This window comes from Typopeltis vanoorti, chromosome 17 (genome assembly GCF_054136105.1).
Source record: "Typopeltis vanoorti isolate ZY-2024b chromosome 17, IOZ_Tvanoo_1.0, whole genome shotgun sequence".
Lineage (NCBI taxonomy): Eukaryota > Metazoa > Arthropoda > Arachnida > Uropygi > Thelyphonidae > Typopeltis > Typopeltis vanoorti.
This window is the reverse complement of record NC_143565.1, coordinates 64,382,914-64,409,911: the sequence shown is the minus strand read 5'-3', so window position 1 is coordinate 64,409,911 and position 26,998 is coordinate 64,382,914. Positions and strand designations below refer to the sequence as shown.

The following is a 26,998-nucleotide window of genomic DNA, read 5'->3' as shown; positions in this document are numbered from 1 at the left end:
TTCTTCTAAATAATGAAATATCTACACTGCGCCATAAGTGGTATCAGCTCCTACATTTTTTCTTTTCGCAAAGTTCTCGATCTTAAGAAGAGTTCCTGAAAATGGCAATTAATAGCAACACCTCAAAATAAATTTTAATAACATGAGCAGTAAATGTCATATTAATCAGAGGAGGGGAGAAGAATTCACTCATCCGCGTCTCAGATACCATCTCCGCTTTCCAGCTAATCATTGATGGTTCTACTTTATAAATTAAGGAAGGAGGAGGAGGAGTGGAATAAGAGATAAGAAAGTTAACAACTACTTCTAGGATCATTTATTTTATTTATTCCAAGGCTGTTTTAATGAAGAGTCGTATGGAAGGTATATGACTGACTGGTGTGACGTCACATCCCACGCGGCAACGTGCCGGAGGCAAGATCGCGTAATGAAGTCTTCACAAGGATTGACATTGTTAGATCGATGAGTGTGATACGAAACGTTCATACAACCCCTATCACGTGATACGTCTCCCCAGAATCAGTAAAATCAGCGTACAGGTTGGCTTCGTTATACTGCCGACATCACGGAAGCAGGAAATGTGACAGGGGAGCTCAAAGGATGGCGAACTTGGAAGAAATAGTATTTGGAGTACTCGTTGGCGTAGCCGCATCCATAGGGATGTGTGATTCTTCTTTGGTACGCTCCACTGCCAAAAGCTAATGTGATAATGACAATTTTCAGAGTTTAAGTTATAATCGAAATAGAATTTCTGCACATCACTTTTCTGTCTTTGATTCTTAAAGAGCAAATTCTTCTATATTTCGTATCGCAAATCCTAAAAGGGCCTCCTATCTGGCGGTAACAGAACGTTATCGGGCTTGCGTTAAGTATGGACTTGTTAATTTACAATATTGGTTTTACTGGTTACACTTTGTTAATTGAGATGCCTTGTGAATAACCCATTATCAGTTGAAAGTTACAGCAATACTTTGAATTGGCTATCCAATTCAAAGTATTGCTGTAATTTGATAAAGCATATTCTTGACATAAAAGTATTCGGAATAAATACCCTAATTAGTAAATAGTGATTATTTGAGAAGATAGGAAAAAAACCCAGCAGCTAATTATGTTGAAAGTTAGCATTTTCTCGTTATAACCGAGGTAAAAAAATCTTATCACAGTTTTATATTTAATTTACTAATCTGTACTCATTAGCATACAGGGAAGGAGTGGCAAGACCATATTAAAAATGAAGATATTAGATCAACACTTCATATTATTAATATTTATGAATGTGTAAACAGAGCTAATTAAGATGGTGCTGTCACTTTGAACAGAGAGCAAAACAAGTGTTTCAAGGCAAAAATTTCAGAAAAGCAAAACGATTTGTAATCGACACATTAAGTTTTTGTTGTATGATTTTCTCTAGAAATATACTTGGAAACTCACATTACAATAACACATCCCGCTGAGACACTTCCATCCTTCGAAATGCTACAAATCATAGTCTGAGTCATTTTAACGACTGTCCAAAAGATAAGGTCACGGGAGCATCCCCTTCGCTGTGTTGTCAGTATCCCGGGTGATCTAAATAGTCCATTTATCTGAATTCCCAATAGAACCCCTGTAACTCCATCCCGCCCCTTATCAGAGAATAGTAAACAAGTGTTATTAGCGGGGAACTAATCAACGCTATTGCAAAGCTGCCCACTGAAGCCGTTATTTCAAAATCATGTGACATTTCTGCCTGCCGGGGAAATATTACATCGTATCAGAGAAAATTTGTCTGCTGGATGCAGATAAGCTTATTTTTTTCCCCAAAATCTAGCTAATTAGAGAGAGACGGAAATAAAATCCTTTAAATTAACGGAAATGCTTCAAATAAAAAAACTTCTTCCTGAAAGCTAGTTTTGCAAGAACCTTCATTTACTTTCAGGACAACAGATTCATTCGTAATAAAACCATATTTTTTAAAATAAATTATGTCTTAGTTTTTTTTTTAAAGAATTATATTGAAACTTTACAAAAAAAATGATAGTTTTCTTTCAACATCGCGCTATGATCGTTCACGTCACGTGTCCAACTACCTTCTCTACTTTAATATTTCTAATAAATAATTCTAAAAATTCATCACATTTGTCTATCTATGTGTATTGATCGACAGTATCAAAACTTCACGGAATTAGATAGAATCACACAGAAATCACTCCTGTTAGTGAAACTCTTACAGCTTAATCTGACCTTTCTATAAAAAGGCTTCTACCTGTAGTACAACCAAGAACACTTAATACTCGTGTTTTCATATTCATATAAAGTCATTAATACAAGCGACAACATTGTTAACAAATTACCAGGAGGTTGTTCTCATAGTTAGTGCTTACTACAGCAAAAGCATTGTAAGGTCAAACAAATCTGTTTAGCAACTGACCTCTCCATTTCAATGAAAATCATTCTGCCATTTCTGTTTGTTCTGCAGGGTAATGAAAAAAAGAAGTTGAAACGTATTAAAAACTTGCTGATATTGGAAGGCGATCAGCATTGGTTTTGCTAATTAAATTATCATACGATCTCGTACATATTAAAAATATTAAATGCATTTTATCTTTTCTGCAGGGAACTCAGTTTATTCCCCCCATCTTCGCAGTCATCTTAAGCTTTTCTTCTCTACCTTCCATGTTACAGTGATGCCCTCTAACGGTTAAAACTACTCCCACAGGAAGTTTCAGAGGCACGTTACCGTTGGCAGTTCACTTTCTCACCCTCTCAAGTGTCGCTCTCACGTGGCCCACAACTGTGATGTGAACAGAAAGCTTTCTTTGGCCTTTTTCCATCTCCTTATGACCAAGCGTCGCTACAATAACGGGACCAAAACTTCCGTGACCTGCTGCTTCGTCGCAAGGCTCGCCTCATTACCCCAGCTCGCTGTGCTTTGCTCGCACGAGACCGAAAACCTCGCGACATGTAGCACGAAGATAACAGTCGCGAATCACCCGGAGAAAACGCCGGCGAGCTTTTCCTTTAAATCCAGTAGTTTGCTATTTGGATAAGTGGAACTGGCCCATCACGTGGAGCTGGAAACACGAGGAAAGAAGTAATGGGCCGGAAGAATTGTTGGCCCAGTGTCCCAGGACCAATAATCTTCGTCTGCTTGTAGGCACGAGGGAGAGTAGAGTCAGCGGAAGAAGCTCGGAAGTTACACTTCCTTGTAGACCACCATTAGATCCATGAATCGGGCGACAGCAAGGCCATTATAATGTACTTCATCGCTAACACGGGTAAGGGCCCACGGCATACACACCAAACCCATACTTCCTCCACAGGACGGTACATACTAAACAGCTTTTGTCCTTAGGTATATTAATATTTATCAGGAAACTACACAGATGGAGACCCACGTGATCGTCAGCCACCCCACTGGTTCTATTTTAGGGATATTTCTTTCTCTTTTTGTCGAGGATGAGTCATTTGGGGTGAGTTCTCAAAAATTACTGTGTTTAGATCCTGTTATTGTTGGTCTTTATCTTCATAAAATTATTGGTTCTGCCAGAATTCGTCAATGGCGCAAATGCCACCTCTTGAAAAGCTGTAAGTCTCCCCCCCCCCCCGCCACACACACACACAAAGCAATCCAAGAATTTAAAAGTGATGGCATAGATTTCCAAACTTTTTGACACATGGTTTGAATGGACAATTTGCTTCTTTTGGTCGGATTCTAATCAGGATAACGAATAGTTCATTTGCATTACAAAATTCATGCTGAAAATGTAGTTGTATATAATCAACTTATTGTCTCGCTGGCTAGTCGCCAATATGGACACCTCAGCCAAACTACATGCTATTCGTGTCTTCTGAATAGCGCATTCATTAATGTCAAGAATTAATTAGCCACCATTTTAGAGACTTTCCAACATTCATGATAACAGCTCAGTCATAAAAGTATGGGAAAAAAAAAGACAACGAGAATATTTTCAAGATTTAAAACAAAGAGTATGAACTTAACTAAAGATGCTGTTAATACTAACATTTAAATCTATGAAGTTGCGATTCCAAATATGCATAAGTGTATGAGCGAGGGGAGGGGGGGGGGCCTCGAAAAATCTGGGAGTGTTTACAAAATTTTGAAATGACCAACCTGGTAAATACTACGATTATGCTATATGAATTATATAATACAGTTATATGGAAAAATGTATATAGCTTATGTTATAATATTGAACTTGGTGCTGTATATAAATTACAAAATGTAATAGTAAAACACTGATCTCAGTGTATACTTGGTCTCAAAGCAAGTATTATTATTATTATTACGTGACAACTCCTCCGACGACTCATCGCGGGAGGGTACTCTATTCCACTATACACAACTCACCATTTCCCTTACTTAATCCTCTATCTTCTACTACCACCACCAACAGTTTTTTTTTGTCCGTAAATTGCGGGTGTTCTCATGGCCGATTTGCCTGTATGCGGGATGAAAAATCCTCCTATTCTCGTATGAGATCAGCTAACTCACCTCCAATTGAAAAAGCTCATATAATGATTCCTCTCTTCACGCCGAGAACCGAACTGAGGTCTTTTTTTAATCGAAGGGAGCAATGTCCGGTTGTTCTTTTAATTGCGCTACGGAGATGCCAAGGAATGCAATATTAAAATAGAATTTTAGTTGCATTTCAACTAACACGCTGTGGGACTAACTAAAGTGGCTTGAAAAAGTTCCATGATTGTCTCTGGAGTAGGGTTTCAGGATTATGTAAAAATAGATTAAAAATACAAAAAATATCTAAAATTGATAAAAAATAGAAAAAAATCCTTAGCCCATCCACGGTACCAAATGTATTATAGGTTTACAAATAACCTTACGTTGGGTGGGAGCACTATGAAAAAAAAAAAAAAAAAAGAATAATCAAAAGAATATCGTGTAAAGAAGATCTAAAAGATTGACAGCAATTGAAGAAAAATATAGCACAGCAAATCACAGTAGATTAAGGATCTGCCAATAAACAATTCGGATAATAAAAGAAAGGAAGAAAAGAGAGAATGTGCAATGGAAACAGCAAAACACATCATGCAATTCCGATTAAAAGATCCTTCTACGGTAATCTCATGCTTTAGAAATGTGGTTTTGGCCATCAATTTAAAATCCAGTGGGTGATGCATCCATTTCAAGTATTATGTTTTATTTTATAAACAGATGGCGCTATCACTTTTTTTTTTTGTTTATAGAACTAATTTGAATAAGCATTCATCTGCTTTATTTATTTATTTTTTAAAACCCTCTATGATATACAGTCCAATGCCATTCTCAGGGACTCAAGTGGCGGACGCTGAGAGAGCGTTCTTTCGCCAAGGTCGGCAGATTCCCACAGTAGGAGGAGCGTATTCTTGTTCCCGCAGGGTGGTCAGGCGAAACTCAATAGAAACTTTAATCTCGCCGTTGATTCACCTTACTTCAGGAGGCTCGGGCTTGTCCGATGACAAACCCCAGCGATTACAAGAGAACCATAGGGACTAGTAGAAGGAAGGGGAAACGTAACAGGGGAGAAGACTGCGTTCACTGTATGAAAATAAAGGTGAGAATACAGGAGGAAGGAATAAGCGATGCATTTTTGACACCCGCCATGCTCTAAGTTAGAATCACTTCTACAGAGACTGTTTTCAAACAGTTCGCATTACAAAAGAAATTTTCGCATAAAAAAAATAAAACGTCTTAAAAATAATGGCTTAAAACCTGTCGCTTTCTCTACCAAACGTTTTCCAATAGGAATAAACTGTTCAGTTAGTAATTTTTGGCAAAAATGTTTTATCCGAAATAGTATTCTTCCTTAGCTTTCACTGGTCTTCAATCATTTCCCCACTGTTTCAACTTCCAGGTATACATACTCTAACTATTCCAAGGTATCAAAAATATTGCAACTCTGTATGAGCCATCAGATTCTCTGGGGGCTTTTTAATATTGAATTGCATTATACTCAGCAACATAGTATATAAACTGCTTATTTAGTCCATGTAACTAATTCCAGAACTGTGTCTTAAGTGTGGAGCAGTGATGCACTTTGTATGCGTATGGCTAATTGAATTTGAATTATGCGTCAGGTCTGCAGTTTACACAAGATAAAAAAATTGAGGTTGAAAGGATGAGGATTTAAATTCAAATGGCGAATAAATTTTTTCCTTTCCTCATCATTAATGAATCGTATCTCACACGGAGGTGGGTCTCCATTAAAAACAAAACACCATCCTTCGTGTGTAATATTCAAATTGGTATCATAGTAAGGATGTTAACCCAGATAAGTTTTGAGCAGTTAAGTTAATATTCGATCATTCCATATTCGCGTGGTTTTAAATTAAAAAAAATGCAGATATCGCAGGAAAATTGATAGGTTGCAAACCATGGTCAAAAGAGTAAGAGAAATTGGATGGAGAGAAGCATTCTTGTATAGTGACATTCATTCCTGTTGCAGTTGAACAGAGTTATTTCTGGCGTATGCACTGTGGACAGTTTATTTACCGTCTTTCGCATATAAAATATGTATCGATTCGACTAATTTTGCCACCAAAATGGTGCAAACCAAACCAAAACTCAGATGGATCCACATATATTAGTAAATATTTCAAAACAAATATACGAAATTTTAATAAACTCCATCCATTCAGAACGGAGTTATTAACACGAGTGTTCATGCAAGCACGTACGGGAAAAATGAATGTAACAGGTTTTTAAGCATTTGCTAAAAACCGAACTAATAATACGAACAGATCGGTGTAGGAAATTTCTTTAACTAAGCGCTATATTCTGAAAGTAATTTGAGTTCGCCATTTTAACACCAACCTAACTCTCAGATATCTAAGTATTTCAACAAAACTGCTGCCGCAAATTTCATAAGCTAGTGAACAGTTCTTTTAAGTATAGTGAATTTCTGTTTTATTTATTTTTTAATGTTATGAAAGCATTAATGGCAGTATTTTCCATCTCTGGAACCACGATCTCCATTAAGCCAGTCATATTCTTGAACAGCGAAGTGAAAAGCATAAGAGTAGATTTAAGAGATATCTATCCTGTCATATCACAAAATTTGGTATTAAAGAATTGGATACTTCCATCTTCAGTGTACAATTTCAAATTTTGCCTTCTCTCTAAAAATCAAACTTCATTCACTGGACAAAAAGGATTTTTTTTGTCTTATTTGAAGTTTCAAACCCTATTGTGACCAACAGGCTGAAAAACGTCACTCGTACTAAAATTATGTTATGTAAATTAGCAGAATTCATATGAGGACTCAATATTTTAATTTTGATTTCACACAGATTATAACCCGGGATTTAAAATCACAGATCCTTTCCATGAGATATTCTTACATTTTCCCGAAATATTCTGATCTAGGGGAAGCGCTCGTTATTTTATGACTGATCAGTGCATTCTCCATCTTCATTTCAATGTGTTTGTGACTTATCATTAGCCACCTTTGCTACCAATTAGAAATAGTCTGGTTAGAATTCCGTCCATAATGGGGAAAAACTTAAACGGTGATGAGTTACTCGGGGAAGTGGCTTTATTTTTAAAGGTAGAATAACCAGACTAGTCATCATCATAATTAAATATTCCTATCCTAAGAAACAGACAATCAACACATCCATCATTGGATATGAAATTATAAGGAAAAAAAATCCAACTCATTTCTACATCTAAATAAATATTAAAGTATTTTTAAACTGGAAAGGATATTGAAAAGGAGGCGAAGAAGAAGTGAGTGTAAAGATATGCTTCAAGAGTTCATTAAAAACAAAATTCAGTATTTGAAGTTAGCTGACCGAGTGTAACTTTAAGGAAATATTCACATGGCCGAGGCTCTGGAATGTATAAAATGAAAAATAGCTCGGAATATGTTGACATGAGGGATCCATGCCAGATATTAGAACGAGAAAAGAGCTATCTTGGCAAAGAGGATCGTGAAAGAGCTACTGGACTTGTGGACACTCACAAAGCAGACTGTATGAGAGCCTTTGGCAAACAGTAGAGGATCATAGCCTCGCTATTGTTGCCTGACAGAGTGAGACCAACAGCAAACACAAAATGCCCGTAACAGGTTCACCATGGCAACGGGAAGGAGCCTTATACGCTACAGCACCGTACCTAGTAACGGCCAGCAGAGCTACAAGGCAATTTCTCGGAAGCGTTTGTGACGAAGAGGACTGGGGAGGAGGAATGGGGAAGGAATTTACCTTCGCCACCTTCGTTTTATTTTACGTTCCTGAGATGTAGAGTAACACAGTACCCTGAGCTGGAAGCCAGCAATGCAGAAAACAATAAATAAATAAAATAGCATTAGAAAGGCTTTTCTTGCCCCTGATAAGTCGTTTTGTATTCACAAACTTGTAGCACACGCCTGCTTTGCTCTACAGTAAAACACTCAGCTTTTTTTACAACTTTCCATTTTATGATGCATAAATTTTAAGTCTTCACATCCAATGATGAGACAGAATTCGTTCAACTCCGAAGAACTCATTTTTATATGCAAATAGCGTGTGGAACGAAACACGACTGCTAAGGAAGAAAAATGATTGCTGGAGGTAAAGGACAGGGCCTGGAAAATTTTAAATAAATTCCTTCTGAATGTAGGTCTGTGCCACCAATTAATAGCAACAGAGTTCCTCTCCTATCCCCAATATGATATGCCTCAAACACAAGATCAAATTCAGAACTGACGTTTTCAATAGGAAACATGCAGATGATCAAGTATGCTGGCATGAAATAATACTAGCATTTTAAACCAATTATCTTGAATGAATAATAGTGAACTGATATGTATCATCGTAAATGTATGCTTGAGAATGATCCTTCTGGAAATAAGGTCTTAGTTTTCTTTCCGGTATTATCAGTTTCTCATAATAACTGTCTCAATTAAGAAGAAATCTTGAAGCAAAAGCCTTTTAAACAAGTTTCAATAGTTTAATGAAGAATGAATTATCCCTATCGTACAGCTACTCGGGCGAAACAGAATTTTACTTTAAGAAATCGAAGTTCTTCAGAATTTGAGAAATTGTCTGTACTGCACTACTCAACACAAGCGACAGTGTGTTTTCGTTTATTAGCATTTGGAGGGGGGGGGTCACTAAATGAACAGTGTTGTTTTACGAATTTCTTCGATAAAACTTTGCAGTATTGCCCATTGCTCCCAACCTTTGAAGAAAACGCAGGACTGTTCGAAATAGTAATGATCAACACTTAAAAAATTTTAAGGGCATCACTTTTTATTGAAATCCCGCAATGAACTTAAAACGATCCCGTTCAGTATTATGCCCCAAGTAGTGCAATGCTGAGCAACTCTTACCAATGGCGGAACAATATTCATATGCATATGTATTGGTTGGAAATGTGGATCTCCTCTATCCTCCATATTTATATTAAGAATTGTATTCGTATTTACACTAATATTAAAAAAAAGCAAGAAATATGCTTTACCGCGAATATTAGAATATGGAACTGATCAATTCTAAATCACCTTCTAAATTTAACCTGACAAAAACTGATACGCAAAATTCTGTTATTTCTTTACATATAAATGAAAGGCATCCCACAGTTCTCTTTTCTCTTTCGGTACGCAAAGCGAATCGATTTTCCCCAAGAATTTTAAAGTACTCGCAGACTAACGCACTTTTTTACTTTCTAAATTAATTCCACATCAGGGAATTACTTTTCGTAGGTGTAAAATGAATTTCCCAAGGTTCACAGAAAGTTAATGGTGATCAGTAACACAGTCTAAACTTATTGACAAGCCACGCAATCTAACGACAGAATTCTGTTACTGTTGTATTGCAGAAGTCTTTATAAGCATAAAAAAAACAAACCCAAGAAGTGAAGGATGAATAATAACACGGAAAAGCTAGTAGCTACCTTTGTATTTCATTTAAGAGAGAGATACCGTTTAAAAAAGTTGGTAGAGCAAATTAGGAGAAAAAATCTGTTTAAATTCACCTCGACAAGAAAATGGAGTGCTTCTCTGTATCCATAGCGAGCTTAAAGGAAACTTTAGGAGCAATCACAAGCAAAAGATGATGAGAGTGAACGAGAATGAGAGAGAAGCAAGAGAACGAACTTCATTGAGAACTGAAAATTTCCCCTAGGAAATGAAACACCGACTTTTGAGGGGGGGTCGATATGCCTGCTAGTTTAGTCACTGACCGAATGAACAGTGTATTAACTGTTCAACTAATAAGCCATGGGTTCAAATCTCTTTGTGTGGTGAATGAATTTCATTGCCCAGTGTGAGACCAGAACCCTCATCATTCTGCAGCATGAAAAAGTTCCATGTTTGGTCTCTACAGCTGAGTGTCCAGTTTGTCAAATTCATAACCACCATCGTACTAAATATCCAAAATACGACAAGGTTTTTTCACCCATCTATTTTCACAACCATATATGAAAATAAAGTCTGTTCTTGAAACTTTAAAACATCCAGAAATGATCTACAGGTTGCAATAATACAAATCTTAAAGCATGAGCATTCTTGATATTTTAGCACTCCGAAAACATGAGGTCTGTTCAAATTTCTATATTGCCTTTTATTAATATTCTGATATTGAGAATTTATCTACTTTGACTGGTTTTTAAAACTGTAATTCTCATAGGAGATCAGTCGAAAACCTTGTTTAGGCTCTTCAAAAACTAAGCACTTAAAGACAATATTGCTTAGGGACAGATGTATAACAAGCGCATTATATCACAGCTGAAGTGGAGGATAAAACATTGTACATCCTCTGTTGTGTTGCCGTGAATAAAGACTTCTTCGAGGGCACCAGCATATGTCGTGGGTTCTTTAGAGAACAATAAGGGCTGGCTGCCGCCACAGTGAAACTATCTCGCATCTCTCAGTATTGTTTTAGAACACATGGAATCAATGTACGGAGGCATGATGCCGTGGTCGCCATATTAAATAACCGTTTAAGAAATAAAGATAGATAGACCATGGTAGAACTTCAATTCTGTAGGCATAAGAAAACCAGATTTGATAAAAAGAAAAAGAAGTATAGGTTATTGGTGCCCAGGTAGTGGGTACTGGGCGCTCACTCATCTCTAGCCATTTTGCAATACTACAAGCAGAATCAAGACCTCGTAAGACTAATACAAGAGGAGTTTGAGGCAACTCCTCACTTTACCAGTGCTACTATTTCATTTTGTGGAGTTTGGTGCTCAGCTAGTTATAAATGCCTCTCTTTATTAGGACTGTCATATGGTGACTTTAAACTTCTGTCTCTGCGTGCTCTGCAGGGCACACTGATGGCTTGGCGCTGCCATCAGCATATGATCGTTAGGATGCCTCGTGCCGGAATCGGGTGATCTCTTGTAAAGGCTTCGGCCTAGAAAGATTCCAAGTGAATACTGCACTCTTAGTATGAAGTTTAATAAATAAATATTAGAGAGTGACACCACTAGCTCGGTAATTGGGCTGAAATGGAATTAAACCACATTTGATTTCAAATATTTGGTTGCGTTAATAAAGTCTAATGGCCATAATTTTTATTAGCTCCAAAAATCGAAAGTAATAATCCATTTTTAATAAACTAACAAAATGGTACTAATTTAGATTGCCGTTCCTTTATTTTTCAGGAAGTGGGTGAATAAAACTGAAGAGAATAAGAGTATAAACGCGAAAGATCCGAAAATCAGTATACATTTATTCGAAGATTGCTTTTTATTCCCCTCTAATGTAAGTTTGATCACTATGTATTACTACGGGAAATGTTTAATATGAATACTTCCATGGATGACAAGTATTACAAATGGAATTTCTTTGTCCCTCTTTAAAATAATATTTTTGTTTCATGATACAAAGTGCAAGATATTTATAACCAGGTAAGTGCTTTGGTTACAAAATGGTTCACCATAGTTAATTAAAAAAAAAAAAAAGGTTCGTTCAAAAAGAAATATTTGAACTTTTCGCTTCATTAACGAAATCCTTTATTGGACACAAGTAAATTCAAACAGGGTCGCGATCCTAATCAAGGAGTAGTGTCATTTGTGCAAATATCCATGTGATACCCTGTGGTCCATCAGAATTAAACAGCACTGTGCTTCGACGTGTCTCGATGGTCGCAACCGTCTAGTGCCATAATGCAAACAAACTCCGACACTCTACAAGCGATATGCGTAGAGATAGATATCAATATTGGTGCCCGAACTGAGAAAATTTGTGGGTGAATCATCTACAGAGCATGCATTAGTTATGCTGTGGCACTAAGTCCATTATTTAGTGCCGGATTAACCCACTTGTGGAGGAATGACTCACACGCCAACGACGTGACTAGAAAAGCACTGGAGAAAGAGGAGCCCATCAAGAAATGAACTTCCTCTCGTCTTTATATATGGGGGGAGAGTTATCTAAGAATAGTTATGGGGGATGCACATTACTTATGACCATAACATGCGTCGGCAAATCTTTTAGCAACGAGAAAGCCAAGGGCTTGCACAGACTGGAAACGCATTTCTATGCAGCAACACTGCTCCTCACGTTGATAACACGTTTTCATAAACTAAGTTAAAATTGATGGAAACTTGCCGTCAGATGAGATACTGTTCCATCATATCAGGCTTGAATTTTAAAGTCAGGATTTTTTTTTTTTTTCTATGGATTAAGTGAAATAAAACAGAGTTGGAATAACAACATTCAAGAAATAAATGGTGATCTACCAGTTCGACATTATTCTATAAAAACAAATGCAAACAGACACCTTCAAAAATATACAAATTAAAATGAATGGTCTAAATAGCTAAGTATGATAAAAATAAATGTTTTTAAAGTGAGATACGTATATCTTGGGAATTAACTTGAAAAAAATAGTCTGATATCATTGACCAGTCACTCCATTTTTTTTTCATTTTGATATAATTATAAAATTAGTTTTCCATATTTCTTCCCATTATGTGAGAAAGTGGCTTAAGGAGTTACAGACGCATTCATTATATCAATTCATTCGTTTGAATTTTAAATATTTTGTTTAATACTTGAAGAATCAGCACCCATATCACCTCGTTTCAATGAATTTTCGAACTTAGCTTCTAGAGGATATACACGGCATTTTCTCTCCTCCCCCCTCCCCAAAATCCTGCACATTTCTTTTGCTATATGAAAAGATAGGCAGAGTTGGGGACCGTTTTGTTTTTTTCCGTTAATTTTTTTTGTGTATGTGTCTCTTTTACCTAATTTCTTCCGACCTGTCTGTCCTTACATAACTAAAACAGCACATGTATTTATTTTGCACACTTCTAGTTCATTTTAGCACATAATCTCTACAACAGATGTTACATTTGAAAATTCAAAGATGGCACGCTCAAACACTCTGAATCAAACACTTATAATTGGTATTCTCTATACTTGTGTAACTGGTGTTTGTAATTAAGGTAGTTATGACTTCAATAACTTACGTTTGGCTGATTTCTGAAGAAGCTAATCATGGGATTAGCGAAACTACTTGAATGGTTTAAATAAATTGCCTGTCGTCAAATGCTACGTCATTCTTAAAACAAAAATCGTAAGTTATTCTAATACCATTATTATTTTTACGTACTAATGACTAAGGTGCCGTACTTTTATTTGTTTTAAAAGCACGTTTTTCAAAATGCATAAATACAGATAACTCGTTTTGTCAGTTTGTACAAAACTGTTTTCTGATATCCTTGCAGTTCATTCATAAGATCCCCACCTAGATTATTGAAATTCGGTAAGTGAAATCCTTATTTGTTGAGTCTTCATTTTAAGTCTTTCGATCGTACTATTTGCACGGACTCATAAGAGCCAAGTGTTTCGAAATTACATACAGCAATAGCTCTTCTCAAATGAATGGAATTCAGTCAGAGGCGCGATACGCTCTGCAAAATTAAAATTTAATAAAATTAGAATGTATATGAGAATATTTTCACTTAGTTCAGTTCTAACTGGATGAATTTTGTGCAGTCTTTATTTGTTTCAATTAGACCACATATAGCACGTTTTCATAAACGTGCTATTACTTTCGACATTCCAGATTTTATAGAATTATTACTTCTTGATTTTGTCGAAACAAACATCATGATAGTTACCTTGCAAATTCAACTGATTGTATCGTATGTAAATAGGTTTTAAGAACAGTACAGGTGGATAAATAATTAGTCATAAGTATACGTTATAGTAATTTTCAGTCTTAGATTCAACACTAGTCGACCCCCGCACCTCTATGTTTTTTTCCTATTATTTTCATAGCAACTGATTGTTGCAATTTTTTTTTTTTTTTTTTGAAATATAGTATTTCTGATATCTATGAAAATTTGTCTAGTTCACTCCATTTTGGTTTCAACTAGATAAGTTTAATGGCAAAATTAGAAAACAACAAAAATTTATGTGCCAAAAACGAGCCTCAGTCTAATTGTTGCGATAAGCATGCATTTCTGTATAGTAGTGTTTCCCAAAGTGTGGTATTCGTATCCCAAAGGGAACACGCAAGTATTTACAGGATACAAGGCACTTTTTTTGAAAAAAAAAATTCATTACTTTTTTTAACTTTTATATTTTTGTAGCAGATAAGTACAGGGGCCTATTCTATAATTAATTTTCCAATAACTAAAAAATCTAAAGGAAGTTTTAAACAAAAGGTGTTGGCACATAGCAACTGACCTCCATTAGGACTGCGTCTGGTTGACCACATGATCCGAACTGTTTGCATTAAAAGTTTAAATTCAAATAGTTCGAACCATAGGATCGGAAGTCTGCGCTAAATTTCAGAATCATTCGTATTTTAACATTGTAACTGTTCTCAGTGATTGTTTCACCACCACTCCTGCGTGCTTCTACATGTCTAATAGTGTTCGTGTCACAAGTCGTGAAGGATGTACAGGTTTGTATTTACGCGGATATTCTTACTTTGTGTTGTTGGCTATTAACAAACCTTGAAGTGCAGTCTATTAATAATTAATATGAAAATATTTAAGTGATATCTGTTTTGTATTTCTTAAGTTTAATAACTAAGGAAACTCCCGTAGAGGATCATAAAATGCCTGCTCAAATTCTGTATGACCACTTTTTTTTTTCCTTGTGTGTGTGTGTGTGTGTATTTTGCTTACGTTACTAATGTATTGTAGGTTTTTAATCATTCATGGTTAAAAAGAAATTCATAGTGAACGATTTTTTTTTTTTCATATAGTCCGGAAAACCCTGTTCTAGAGACTGAACAGGGATTTTTTTTTTTCAAACCACGTCGGTCCTCGAATTTATCCCTTTAATATGGATCATTGGTTAAAAACGGGCTATTTGGAACGCACAACAAAAACCAGTGAATGTAATGAAAATGATTGTGGTAACTGTAAGAAAGAACACGTTGATGCATCAGGATCGAATATTTGTAACGAAAGTAATGAGTGAGCCATTAAATTAAAATGCAAATGTTAAGAAATAAATACCTTCATAATTATTCGTGTTGGAATGAAATATTATTACAACTCCTCTCGAATTGCTTTTTTCCTGAAAGGGGGGGGGGTAGTTAATGTTATCGAAATTTTAAAAGGGGTGCGCAGGTACTGAAAATTTCGGAAACACTGCTTTAGAGCATTCATTAACGTTTTTAAAGAAGTTATTTTAAGTTATTTGCTTACGAAATTTCCTGTTCCTGAAGAAATGCGTCATAGCGTGTGGCAAACTAGCAGAATATGAACGTTTAAATATATGTGGAAGATGAATTTTGGAAGATATGAATTTCGGACCTGGCGTAAGACCATTCATTATCCCACTTATTAGAGGCCCGACGTGGAAAAAGTTCCCTGTTCGGTTTCTAGAACAGAATTTCTGGACTATGCACACACAAAATCACCTCAGCATGCTTACCCTACTAATATATTGTAGGTTTTTAACCGTTCGTGGTCTTGAGATACAAAAAGATGTGGTCATACAAGATTTCAGCATGCATTTCATGATTCTCTAAGAGAATTTCCTTAGTTATTAAAATTACTTTTCATTACGCGAGATCCCAATGTATTCCTTGGCGATCGTGTATACTTAGAAAGCATATTTAGAAATTTTGTTTTCTTTAGTTTATAACAAATGCTATAATTAGCCGCAGCTTCTCTTCTGTATTTAGTTTGGCTCAACTTAGCATTTCATATAATCTGTCCAACTGAAAGTAGTGTCTGTTTGTAGGTTGCGCTGAAAGGTATGTACATCATGCCACATAAGATTACAGTTATTAATTGCACAATCGTACTGGACTGGGTCAGCTGTGGTTGACATTGTAGACTTCCGTAACGAAGTTAAATCTACAATGTTATCAGGCTGAATGGAATAGAACTGCATTTTTCTACTGCATGATTTCGAGCCAATTTTAAAATAACGAAATCAAGGCAGTTTGCAAAATTGGCTCGAAATCACGCAGTAGAAGAATTCAGTTCTATTCCATTCAGCCTTATTTCTGGTCTTTATATTTCTATTCTAACCTATTCTCGTGCTAAATAATTTCAAGAAAGGGACAACGAATATTTTAATAAGTCATTTAACATTTGTGACAGGGATAAAAGAGAACTTGTATTCACAACCCTTCATCTTGTAACTTGTTACATTTCATCATAGCATATCACTCAATCAGGAGAATTAAAAACTCCGAAACAATGCGAGATTAATAATCACGAAGTACTTATGTAACTCTTCCGACTATACATGTTAGTTGTCCTTTGAATACATCACGCATGCAATCATTATCATTGATATTCTCAAACGGGGGGGCGGTGGATGTTTATATTAGGTTTACATTAATAACCACATAAAACGGTCGTACAACATGTATGCAGTTAGCATTCAGATTCTTTTAAAAATTGTCAAACTACAAGAACAAATACTCTAATGATATTCCCTAACTTCTTGCGATAGATTAACATTACTAAACTGATTGCATATTTCCATTTTCTTTTCCGACTTGCGCTTTGCACGTTTCCCCTTTTCAGCAAGTCAAATTGCAGACCACTCATACGCTCTGACCAGTTGAACTCCATCCATTAGCACGCCATGATTTTCATTAACACACATTCTAATTCCATTCCTAGCGAGATCAGAAGCGTCACATTAAGTATGCAATTTCAGTGAATCTAAGCTCTCTAATCTTGTCAAGAAACGGAAATTTTTCCATATTAATGGTGTTCAAATCCCTAATCAGGAAATTTGATGCGAAATCTTTCTTTTCTTTATTATCCAAAGGGCTATCGATAAAGTTCAAAATATTTCTTCATGATTCAAGATACAGTATTTAGTAACTTCGCTGCTTAGCGATATGCAGTTTGAAAATTAAGGCGTAAAAATAAGATTGCTGTCATGGTAATCATCTTCAGAAGTAAAGTGGAATTTTCCTCCTTGGAAAACGTGCAACTGTAAGCCAGAAATTTGCTCGCTACTTACCTCTGCTACTCCGAGGATGACAGGTAAATGACAGTAGTTTAAGTATTTTTAGGGACACGCAGTGATAATTTCATATTTCTAGTGGCAGAACTGTCAATTTGAAATCCCGTTTGTCTGAATTTGGCGTCGAGAACGAGATGTGGCATTTTAAAATGAGATCAACGAAAATCATTCAGGCAGCATATAATATAAAAAGTTAAATGCTTTTAACATGGCATTCACGGATTTGTAAAATTATGAACTTTTGCAGATCAATAAATATCAAAAACATCGAAATTGAAATTAAAAAGGTCAAAATGCATTTATTTCAAATACGTGCTATGAGATTGTTTCCATATGCTGGACTGGTGGATGGCGTCTCACCGTGTAGCATGGATGTTATTCAGGTGATTATTTTCATCACTCTGCTTACCGGAGACCTAAACGGTTCGAAACTGTTATCAGATTATCACGAATCGGAGAAATTGATCAGTCAATGAATTGGTTGATCTCTGGTTGTTGGCCATAGCGTTCTTTTCTTCATTATCTCATAACGTTCTTTATGCATAGATGTTGCCCAGAAAATTAGGATATAAAGTTTCATATCAGACATCACTAGAAACAAAATATTAAATTGTTCATCCATTAACTAAAGCGTTTATAGTTATATAAACGCTTTAGCTAATGGATGAATAATTTGAACATGAACGAAACGTGCTAAATTTAACTGCAGCCAAGCAGACAGAAGTTAGATTTTATTTTACATCTACGCCTCAACAAAGGGATGCTTGAGTAGCTTTATGGCAACTTTTCTTATATCCTAATTCTACTCACCCTTTGCTTCGAGGCATCTGAAATTCAGACCGACTACCTTCTGCTAAACGTTTGGGCTAAAAGAGCTATACCTATTTTTTGAAGAATAAAAAGAAGATATTTAGAGAATCTTAATAAAGAAAAAAACCTTAATATGGGAACTTCCAGATTTCTTTTAACTCGACAGGAGAAAAAAAAAGCGTATATCAACCCAGTATAAGGTTGGTTCGTGATATAATTACATTATGTAGAACTGCTGTTACGATTCTCAGTTCTTAGAATTAATTCTTAAAAGCCTTTTACTCGTATTCATTACTGAATTAAAGGAAATTAGTGTAAATCAAATGTATAATAAAATTAGTGTAAATCAAAAGTATAAAGAAATCAGCTAAATAATTAGCTCCCTTCCCCTTTTTTTAAACTATTGTTCAGGTTAGGTACTAACTTAATAATATGGCGCAGTTATCTACTTCGCTAGATAAAATAAGGGTGAAAAGCGATTATCAAAATATTACAATATATCAAGTAACAGAATAAAATACCGATGTTCGAAACAACCTATGCAATCATCGGCTTTTCATCTCCATCCCTGTAATATTTGTGTATTGCAAACATGATTTATTTGTAAACACAACAAAAAAATTCACCGCATTATTTGTCTGTGATTCGAAGTAACAAAAACTGTTTGAACTGCAGGAAACAGATCCATTTAATAAGCCTTTGTCAACCTATGATAATTTGGAATTTAAAAAAAAAAAGTCTTTTTAAAACGGAATTGACAGCAAGATTGTTTACTGTCGATTTATTTGCATAAAATCAGTTAAGTAAAAAAAAAATAGAAGGATAGAAGGTAAATTAAATACAGTTTTTTTCCTAAAAAACAAGGAAGTCACATCAGCCAAGTCAACGTTTAGAATAGAATTTGTGACGAATTACTAAGTTCTGACAGATTTTATTTTCATTAACAAAGAAACTATTGCTCGATATCTGTAATACCAGAAGAGTATCAACAATATTGTTTCTCAGTAAGGCACGCACACACACACATCTCTCTCTCTCTCTCTCTCTGCAGTTATGACTCAGATCTGAGTCAACGGTAAGAGGTCCGTGAGGACTCTTTATGCATAGATGTTGCCTTACCCAGTACTCTCAGAAATACTTGCATACAAAGTGCGTCCTTCGGTGCAAGTTCTGATGCGCTTATGTCTTGCACTCTTACCATAATATCAACTGTAAGCGTGTTCTCACTGGAAAGCCTACTGGGAGTGCTTGAAAGTTTGGGAGGAGAAGTGTTTGGAATTCCTCTGTGGATAACAGAAAGAAAGAATTTATGAAGTACAGAAACTTGTGAACTTAAGGCAGTGGGGATGAAATGAAACATTCACCTAGCTGGAAGATAATACTCTTTCTTTTCTACATTTTCTTTTTAATCCTAACCGAGAAAGAGCCGCAAGTTTATCCCCACATATAAAGTACTGAGTTTACACATTTATATTTTATAATCGAGGAAATTATAAATTAAACCGTCGGAATTTCCAGATCGGTATTAATAACAATACATTTTTTGATCGCAGTCTTATGCACTGAGAAATTTATAAAAATTAGGGATATTAAAATTTTAAAACCTGTGCGACTGTTTACGAGGTTAAAGCACCATCCTGGATAGACTTCTGTTTTTCTTTGGTCTTTATAAGCTAGATCGGTGTGAGAGTTCTGCTTTAGTATTTAGACAATCTGCGAGCAGCCCACTCACATAGGATAAACAAACAGTGATTCAAGCCACACGATCTGACGCACATTCCCTAAAACCTTGGCCAAACAAATCGTTGCGAGACTAATACTTTCATAATGGTCCCCACTGGTCAAACATCCGCCTGGGAAATAAGGTGTTTAGACATCAACTCCAAGGGGAGTCCACACGTTATTGGAGATCTCACCAAATTTACATGGTCTGTGTAATTCGGGAGATTTTCCTCTTCCTGCTGTTATCAATAACACTCCTTCCTGGCATCTGTTAGTTACGGACAATTGGTGGACCGTTGAAAGGGAGACTGCCAGTCCATGCGGAGAGAGAGACTGCAACTTTGTTATTAATGTAATATATCACATATATTTAGAAACAGATACATATTCAAAAAGTTTTCCCCTAAAACCACAGTAATTGTAATTAAACCAAGATGAACTGATAACAGTGAATGTTTTACAACGGCTTAAGCGTAAAATTCATGCAAAACTCATGAAATTTATATCTGGTCTACAAAGGAAAGTTGCAAGGCCTATCACTGCCAAACGAGATTAAAAGTTTTTTTTTTTTTTTTTTTTTTGAATAGTTGAATTTGGAAAAGACAGTGACCAAAGAACACAGGTTGATGAAATTCAAGAGGAGGGGAAGTTAGTTTGATAAGTTTGGACATGAACGGTAGATGAAACGTTGACAAGCAGCTGCCTTTTATGCTTTGTTTTGGAAGAAAGTTGAGGAGTGATGGCGGCGCCAATTCAACACAGCATTTGTCATGGAACTATCTGTGGAATAGGCATACGGCAGAAACTGAACGTCTGAGACAGACAGACAGAGAGAGAGAGAGAAAGGAGAGATCATCAATTAATCTGACTGCCCTTTCTGATTATCATTAAGCCAGTACTAGTGAAGCTTAGGGTGCACACTATCCCAAATTTGGGTATATGTTTGAGAGATATGGGATTTATAAGTGTTAGCAGTTGTATAGAGAAAATAGTGCGTTGTGTGCGGGGGGGGGAGCACAGAGTTTTCTGGCTGCTGTAGAAACTGTTAAGATGCGTTTGTGCCAGGAAAGGCTAAGTGCAGATCAGCATTATCTGAACATAGAGAAATTCAATGTTCAGATAATGGGTGTTATCGAAGGTAAGAATCGTCAGATCTTTCTTGTTGGAAATTATAGGATTAATCTACAGAGCGGTAAAAAATCGTCTAACTGAAGAAAACGTTTGTTCGGTTCAGGAGAACGAACCAACGTTTTTGCGTGTATGATTGTTACTTTCTGTACTGATAAAATTCGGGATAATTTTATTATAAAGGTTTTTTTTTTACATAAATCAGGCACTATGATACTTAGAAATGTAACGCGTTTCCGCGTTTATTATGCGTCCTTTACAAAAAACAAAAAAAAAATGTTTTGAAAAAAGGAGTTCGTACAAGCATGCATAATTGTGAGCTTTGCATGTTTGCTGATGGTCATTGCAGAGAAACTACATTATTAATTTATTGTAGATGCGCGCTAATTTAGATTTAGCTGCTTTACCAATTTAATTCAAATCGTCAAACAGCAGCAGTAGTTAGTGCGACAGCGATCAGGCTGATAATGTCTATCAGGTGCTTGTAATCTGTATTACATCTATCAAGTTGGATGTATCCTCTAGCTGGTATGTCGTTGTAGAATAAACGCTCAATCTTTTGATAAACAGATATCCCCCTACAATCTGATTCTGGCAGCATTAATTGAACAGTCCCAGAAAATAGTCCTCAGATCTCTGATACGGTTAAAAACCGCATCAATTCAACGAATGGATGCGGTTTTTAACCGTATCAGAGATGATACGTGTTGAAGTTGCATTATGAAGGCGCATTCATAAAAACAGTGAAAAAAAAGAGCATTTTTTTCTGTAATTATATAGAGCGATAAATAATTTTATAATAATAAAACTAATATTTGCTTTCCTTTTTTATATGCGATTTTATTTCTTTTTTTATTTAATCATAGATGATATAGTGTATTAGTACATCACACCGGAATGAACAAACTGTAAAAATTACACAAGTCTCAGATGGGCTGGTGATCTAGTTCACTACAGAGCTTATGAGAATATAACCTTCAAAGGACGAAGTCTGTCCAGGAGTTCGCATATTCGCCTTTTATTTATTATGCTTGTTGGTTAAGGTTTCTACTATCCTGATAGCTATTCCGAACTGTTGGATCTCATAAGACCAGGCAGAGAATCAGATTTCTAATATCATTTCAGTTATACTGCGTAATTTGAATTAGACTTTTTTATATATATATATATATATATATTTTTAACAGGCTTCTACTCACTGCATCTTCAAAAGAAGATCAAATTCCCGATATGTACTCTCAACAGGATATCATAATAGTATTACATGAAAAGTTTACATTACTAACTTCCTGTCGATAATTTTCCTCCAAATTAGTTTTGTTTGTCAAGACTTGAGTATCCTCAGATCTCATATTTCGGTCTCCTAAGGCACTTTCGCACTGCTCTTCAAAAGAACGTGAGCTATTTGTTTTCAGAAGATAATGTTGCAGAAGAATGGAACAGTTTTGGGATTTACTGCGGATCGTTAATACATTTTGATTTAATAAAAATGCCCGCTTTTTATCATTACAATTGGAGAAAGCCCGAGTTGTCTTTGAAGGTACATAGGCCATAGGATCTGTATGTGCACAATATCACCTGACACAAAACTCCGCTGGCCACTGGGAGGAGGTTCCCATTTCCGAAGTTCTGAACACTCAGTTGTCATTTTTTTCTTTCTTCATTTAAGACGATTATGGAACCATTTTTCAAACAGGTCAAATACCTAGCTACTATTCTCCGCATTATTTATTTATATGTAAGCAAGAATAACCCAAATGTCTGCTTGTTCTATAATATGGCCAACAGTGTTGGTCCTACAACTTCTATGATATTTAATAGTTTATGAAAGCCCATTTCACGCATTATGGTGCTTTCTTAAGAAAGCAAAAAAAAAAATGAACAAATTAATAGAACCAACAACCTAGTACAAGAATTTTGCGCATACAGTTTACCAGAGATGAAATAAATTAGAAACGCGTGCCTAAATTAAAAGTATGCATGTGTAAATATCTAAGAAGCCAAGAGGTCCTCCAGGGTTCTTCTTTATTATATTTGTTTAATAGGAGACACGGGCACATTTTCCGGGATCTGCTACAATTTGAAAATTCCACTTTGTTTCTTTATTGCAGCAACATTTAGAAACAGATATTAGACGCGAGGCGTGCAAATTAGGTTAGGTTTTTACACTTATAAATGTAAAAATGTATGTGTACTTAGTATATAGAGAAGCTAGTTTACAGAATGGCTCCTCTTTCAGAATTTCTGAATAGTTTTTTTTTTTTTTTTTTTCGAAGTTGTCGGTTTTTTAAAGTTACTGCTTTGTCGATACTACGCTTGTACTTTGCGTTCATTAAACGACCTTCCATTCACTGACTTGAAAACAAAACTGTTCTTTAGCAAGAGCTGAGCCCAATCAATTTTTTTTTCTTGAAAACAAAAATTAAAATAATAAAACTTCACTGTACGCAAGGACTGCAGTGTGAAGAACGAGTTGATGCACTTCCAAAGTACTGATAGACTACTACAACTGACTAAATCATAAACATATCTGTTTCTAATAACTATTTCTTTTTTATGGAGCTGGTACAAGTGAGGAGTGTAAGATTTGTTAAAATAAAAAGCGGACAAATCTCATAATTCAATGATTGACTAAGAAATCGATATCCTCACACAGGAAAGTGGATACACAATTTCCATTTTTTTTTCTGACGCATGGATGGAAAATTGTACATTTACTGAGAAATCTTCACTAAATGTTTTCTGGGAAATAAAGATCGGAGGATATTAAGGAACAGCTTGAGAAAAAAGTACTTGCAAAACAGGATTGTCAGAATTGGTAATATTAATGATCTTGAATCTATCAATGCAGTTTGCGACAAAAGTTTAGCATCGAGTGAGATCTACTGATAGTTGAAAAGTGAAAGTGAAGTGAGCAGTGATATTTTTCGATTATCACCTGCTTCTTGCAAATAACACTTCTAAGATAAGAGGTATAAAGGTCATTATACTTAAGAAAATGAGCTTTCTGTAGAATATAAAATATTGATTTTATATTCTACAGAAAGATTAAAGATTGATTAATATTTAATCTTTCTGTAGACTTTTATATGCTGAGATAGATTAAAATTCATCTAACAACAGTTCTTAGCTTAGTTAATGTATGTAAATTTATCGTAAGCAGTGACATTTGCTATTTACTACACAAGCTTATGTTGATCTCACCTGAAAAAGTTGTAAGCCTACAGCCTATAGCACATTTGTACCGCGGGTGGGCTAAGAATTTTTTTAATTTTATCACTTTCACATTTTTTATTTGATTTTTACATCATGCGGAAGCCCTTTTTCTAGAGATCATACACGGAACTTTTTCAAGCGACTTACGTCTCCAGTAAAGGATAATCGTTTCGAACTGGATGATAAATCATTTACTATCTAAAGACAATCACTATCATCGATACCCATGGCGGGATTTGAACCTACAACCTGTTGGTTAGTTGGAGAGCGGATATGCTAATCATTCGGCCTGTAATAATAGTATTTATTGTGTTTATTCATATCAAGATATCGTGATTTTACAAGTAACTCCAGTTAAGTGCAGCTGTTTCGCAATAAAGGCCCATTAACTACCTTTGGTCAAGTACTTTTATTATAGCTACCTAATTTGCAATTAGACACCAATATACATCTAACGCATTCACACGCCACAGAACTTCCTACATTATTCATGAATTCTGCGCTTGGCAGGATCGTCTAGGACTCTAGTTAAAACTTTGCAACTAAATAGAGAAGCCATTCATCAAAACCAATTTCATTTATAAGTATCGGCGAAGATCTAATGCTCGTTGCGTGAATTCCAGTAAAAGCACTGATACAAGGAACAACGCAAAGTTTTTTTTTAAATTATTTTTCTTGTGGGAGAAAGACAATACCAGTCAATGTTTACAAGAGTATTGAGAAGTGTACGGCGAATGCTATTTTAGTACAACACCCATACATACTTGGCGTGCGAAATTCTCAGATATCTCATCAGACACGAACAAGGGGACTTTTTCTTCACCGTATTGTTATGGGTGACGAATCACGGTGTTACTATTTCACTCGAAAAATCCTCCCCCTACATCCGAGAAGTCACAGCCAAAAGTCTGGTGCAGGAAGTTGAGCTGATTTTTATTTAGCTATAAGTATTGGAAGCTGAGTTTCTGTGGTGCTGACACCAAATCGCATCTTTACAATAATTAAGCGTATATGATTCGGAGTGCCTGGAACATCTTCATAGTCTTGATCTCCCCCTCTGTATCCATCTCCGACGGAAAGGTGCAATAAACGGTCACAGACTCCCTCATGCAAAAACAAAGCCGTTCTACAAATGGGAGCATCATTCAATGTTGAAGAATGTCAGGCATGCGGAATACGAACGAACAAAAGGTTTCGCACTTTATTTTCGGACTTCCCAAGCTGTTCATTTGGAACGTGCTTATGTTTTATTTTCAATATCATGTAAGTTAGCTGTTCATATTACGATAAAGGATATTATGGATCCATCCATATTTTATAGCCAAATGTTAAATGAAACTTAAATTTCCCGGAGAGAGACTATAACCTTCGCCGTAGGAACTGCCTTGGATTGGTACTACTTTAAAGACATGGACTCTGCTCAGGAGCCTATATGTTCACCTTTTATTAGTGCTTAAATGAAGTTTCCCTGACCTAAAAGTTGTCTCGGAATGTCACTTCCCATCAGAGATCTGGTAGAAACCTTAAGAGAGTAAAAACCGTGTTCAACATCTTAGCAATCCTCTGTTCGCCATAAGTGAACTCGAGGCAGATGCATAAAATTCGCGATCGGGATTCGAATACAGGTATTTCCAACCAAGGGGCATCGATCATTAATCGATTGAAGAGGCTCGTACTGATAATAATACAGGAATAATTAGGAATTCCATACAGCTGTCAAATGATCAAATTCTCGTTTAATGATAATGCCCAATTAATGATGCTTTTACAAGGTTTTCCTACATTCTGGTTGACCAGTGGCTCGTAACCACAAGACATGTTTGACCACCTTGTGCCCAAAATTTAAATTTTGCACAATATTTTGCTACGGTATATTTTTATGACATTGTACACAGGACATTGAAGGATATTTAATTATTATAATATCGTATGGTTATATACAGTTTAGGGGGGGTAGTAAACATATGCAAATTAAATCTTATTTAAATGCACATCACAAATTCTGCACATATCCTTACATTTTATTATAAAAATAAATTGCATAATAGTCTACTGTGCAAACCAAGTACTTTTAAAATAGCATCTGAGTTGTAGGATTATCAACGATAAATAATCATTTGTGATCAAATTATCAAAAACAGTAATTTAGATATAAACGGGAAAAAATGTCCGCTATAATCATAAATAGTTGAAGAAATGCGTAACAGATATAATCATAGAACTTTAAATATAATAACTGAAAATTTCCTCAGCTTAAAAGAAAACATTATGCGCAACGAGTTCCCTAAATCGAATGTGCCATCTAAGTTTTACAACTTCTACACCGTGCTCTAATCCGCTTTATACGAAATGCACTCCAAGACTTTGTCAAAGCTTTCATCTCAAGTAGAAAGCAAATTAAGATTGAAGAACAGTTCAACTCAAGTATGAAGAGAGAAAAATCTCTTCCCCACACATCGGACTAACTTCATTGTTTATTCAGAGAATAATAAAAGTGAATGACAGTGGATATTCTTCTCAGAATCCCTAGAGGGACTGCGTTATTCCTTCTTATCATACGCCCTACGTAAAGGCGCGGAACAAGATTTAAATATGACTGCAGCTTTCTTCTTGAGATGAAGAAACAAAAACGATGATATATCTCTTCATACCTTGTAGTTGCTCAAGACCTTGTTAGTGCAGACTAGCTGCTTTCTCTCCCACCCTCATATGATCCTACATATTTTACCAGA

The 26,998-nt window shown here is 35.7% G+C and overlaps 1 protein-coding gene across 1 annotated transcript in view; it reads right to left on the bottom strand.

Annotated features, from left to right (window-relative positions):
• Positions 1-26,998, bottom strand: part of LOC150097447 (tyrosine-protein kinase transmembrane receptor Ror-like) — a 347,787-nt gene that overhangs the window by 96,807 nt on the left and 223,982 nt on the right. The window contains exon 8 of the mRNA XM_090406920.1: positions 20,202-20,230. Coding sequence (XP_090263046.1) covers positions 20,202-20,230 — 29 coding nt within the window. The remainder of the gene's footprint in view (positions 1-20,201; positions 20,231-26,998) is intronic.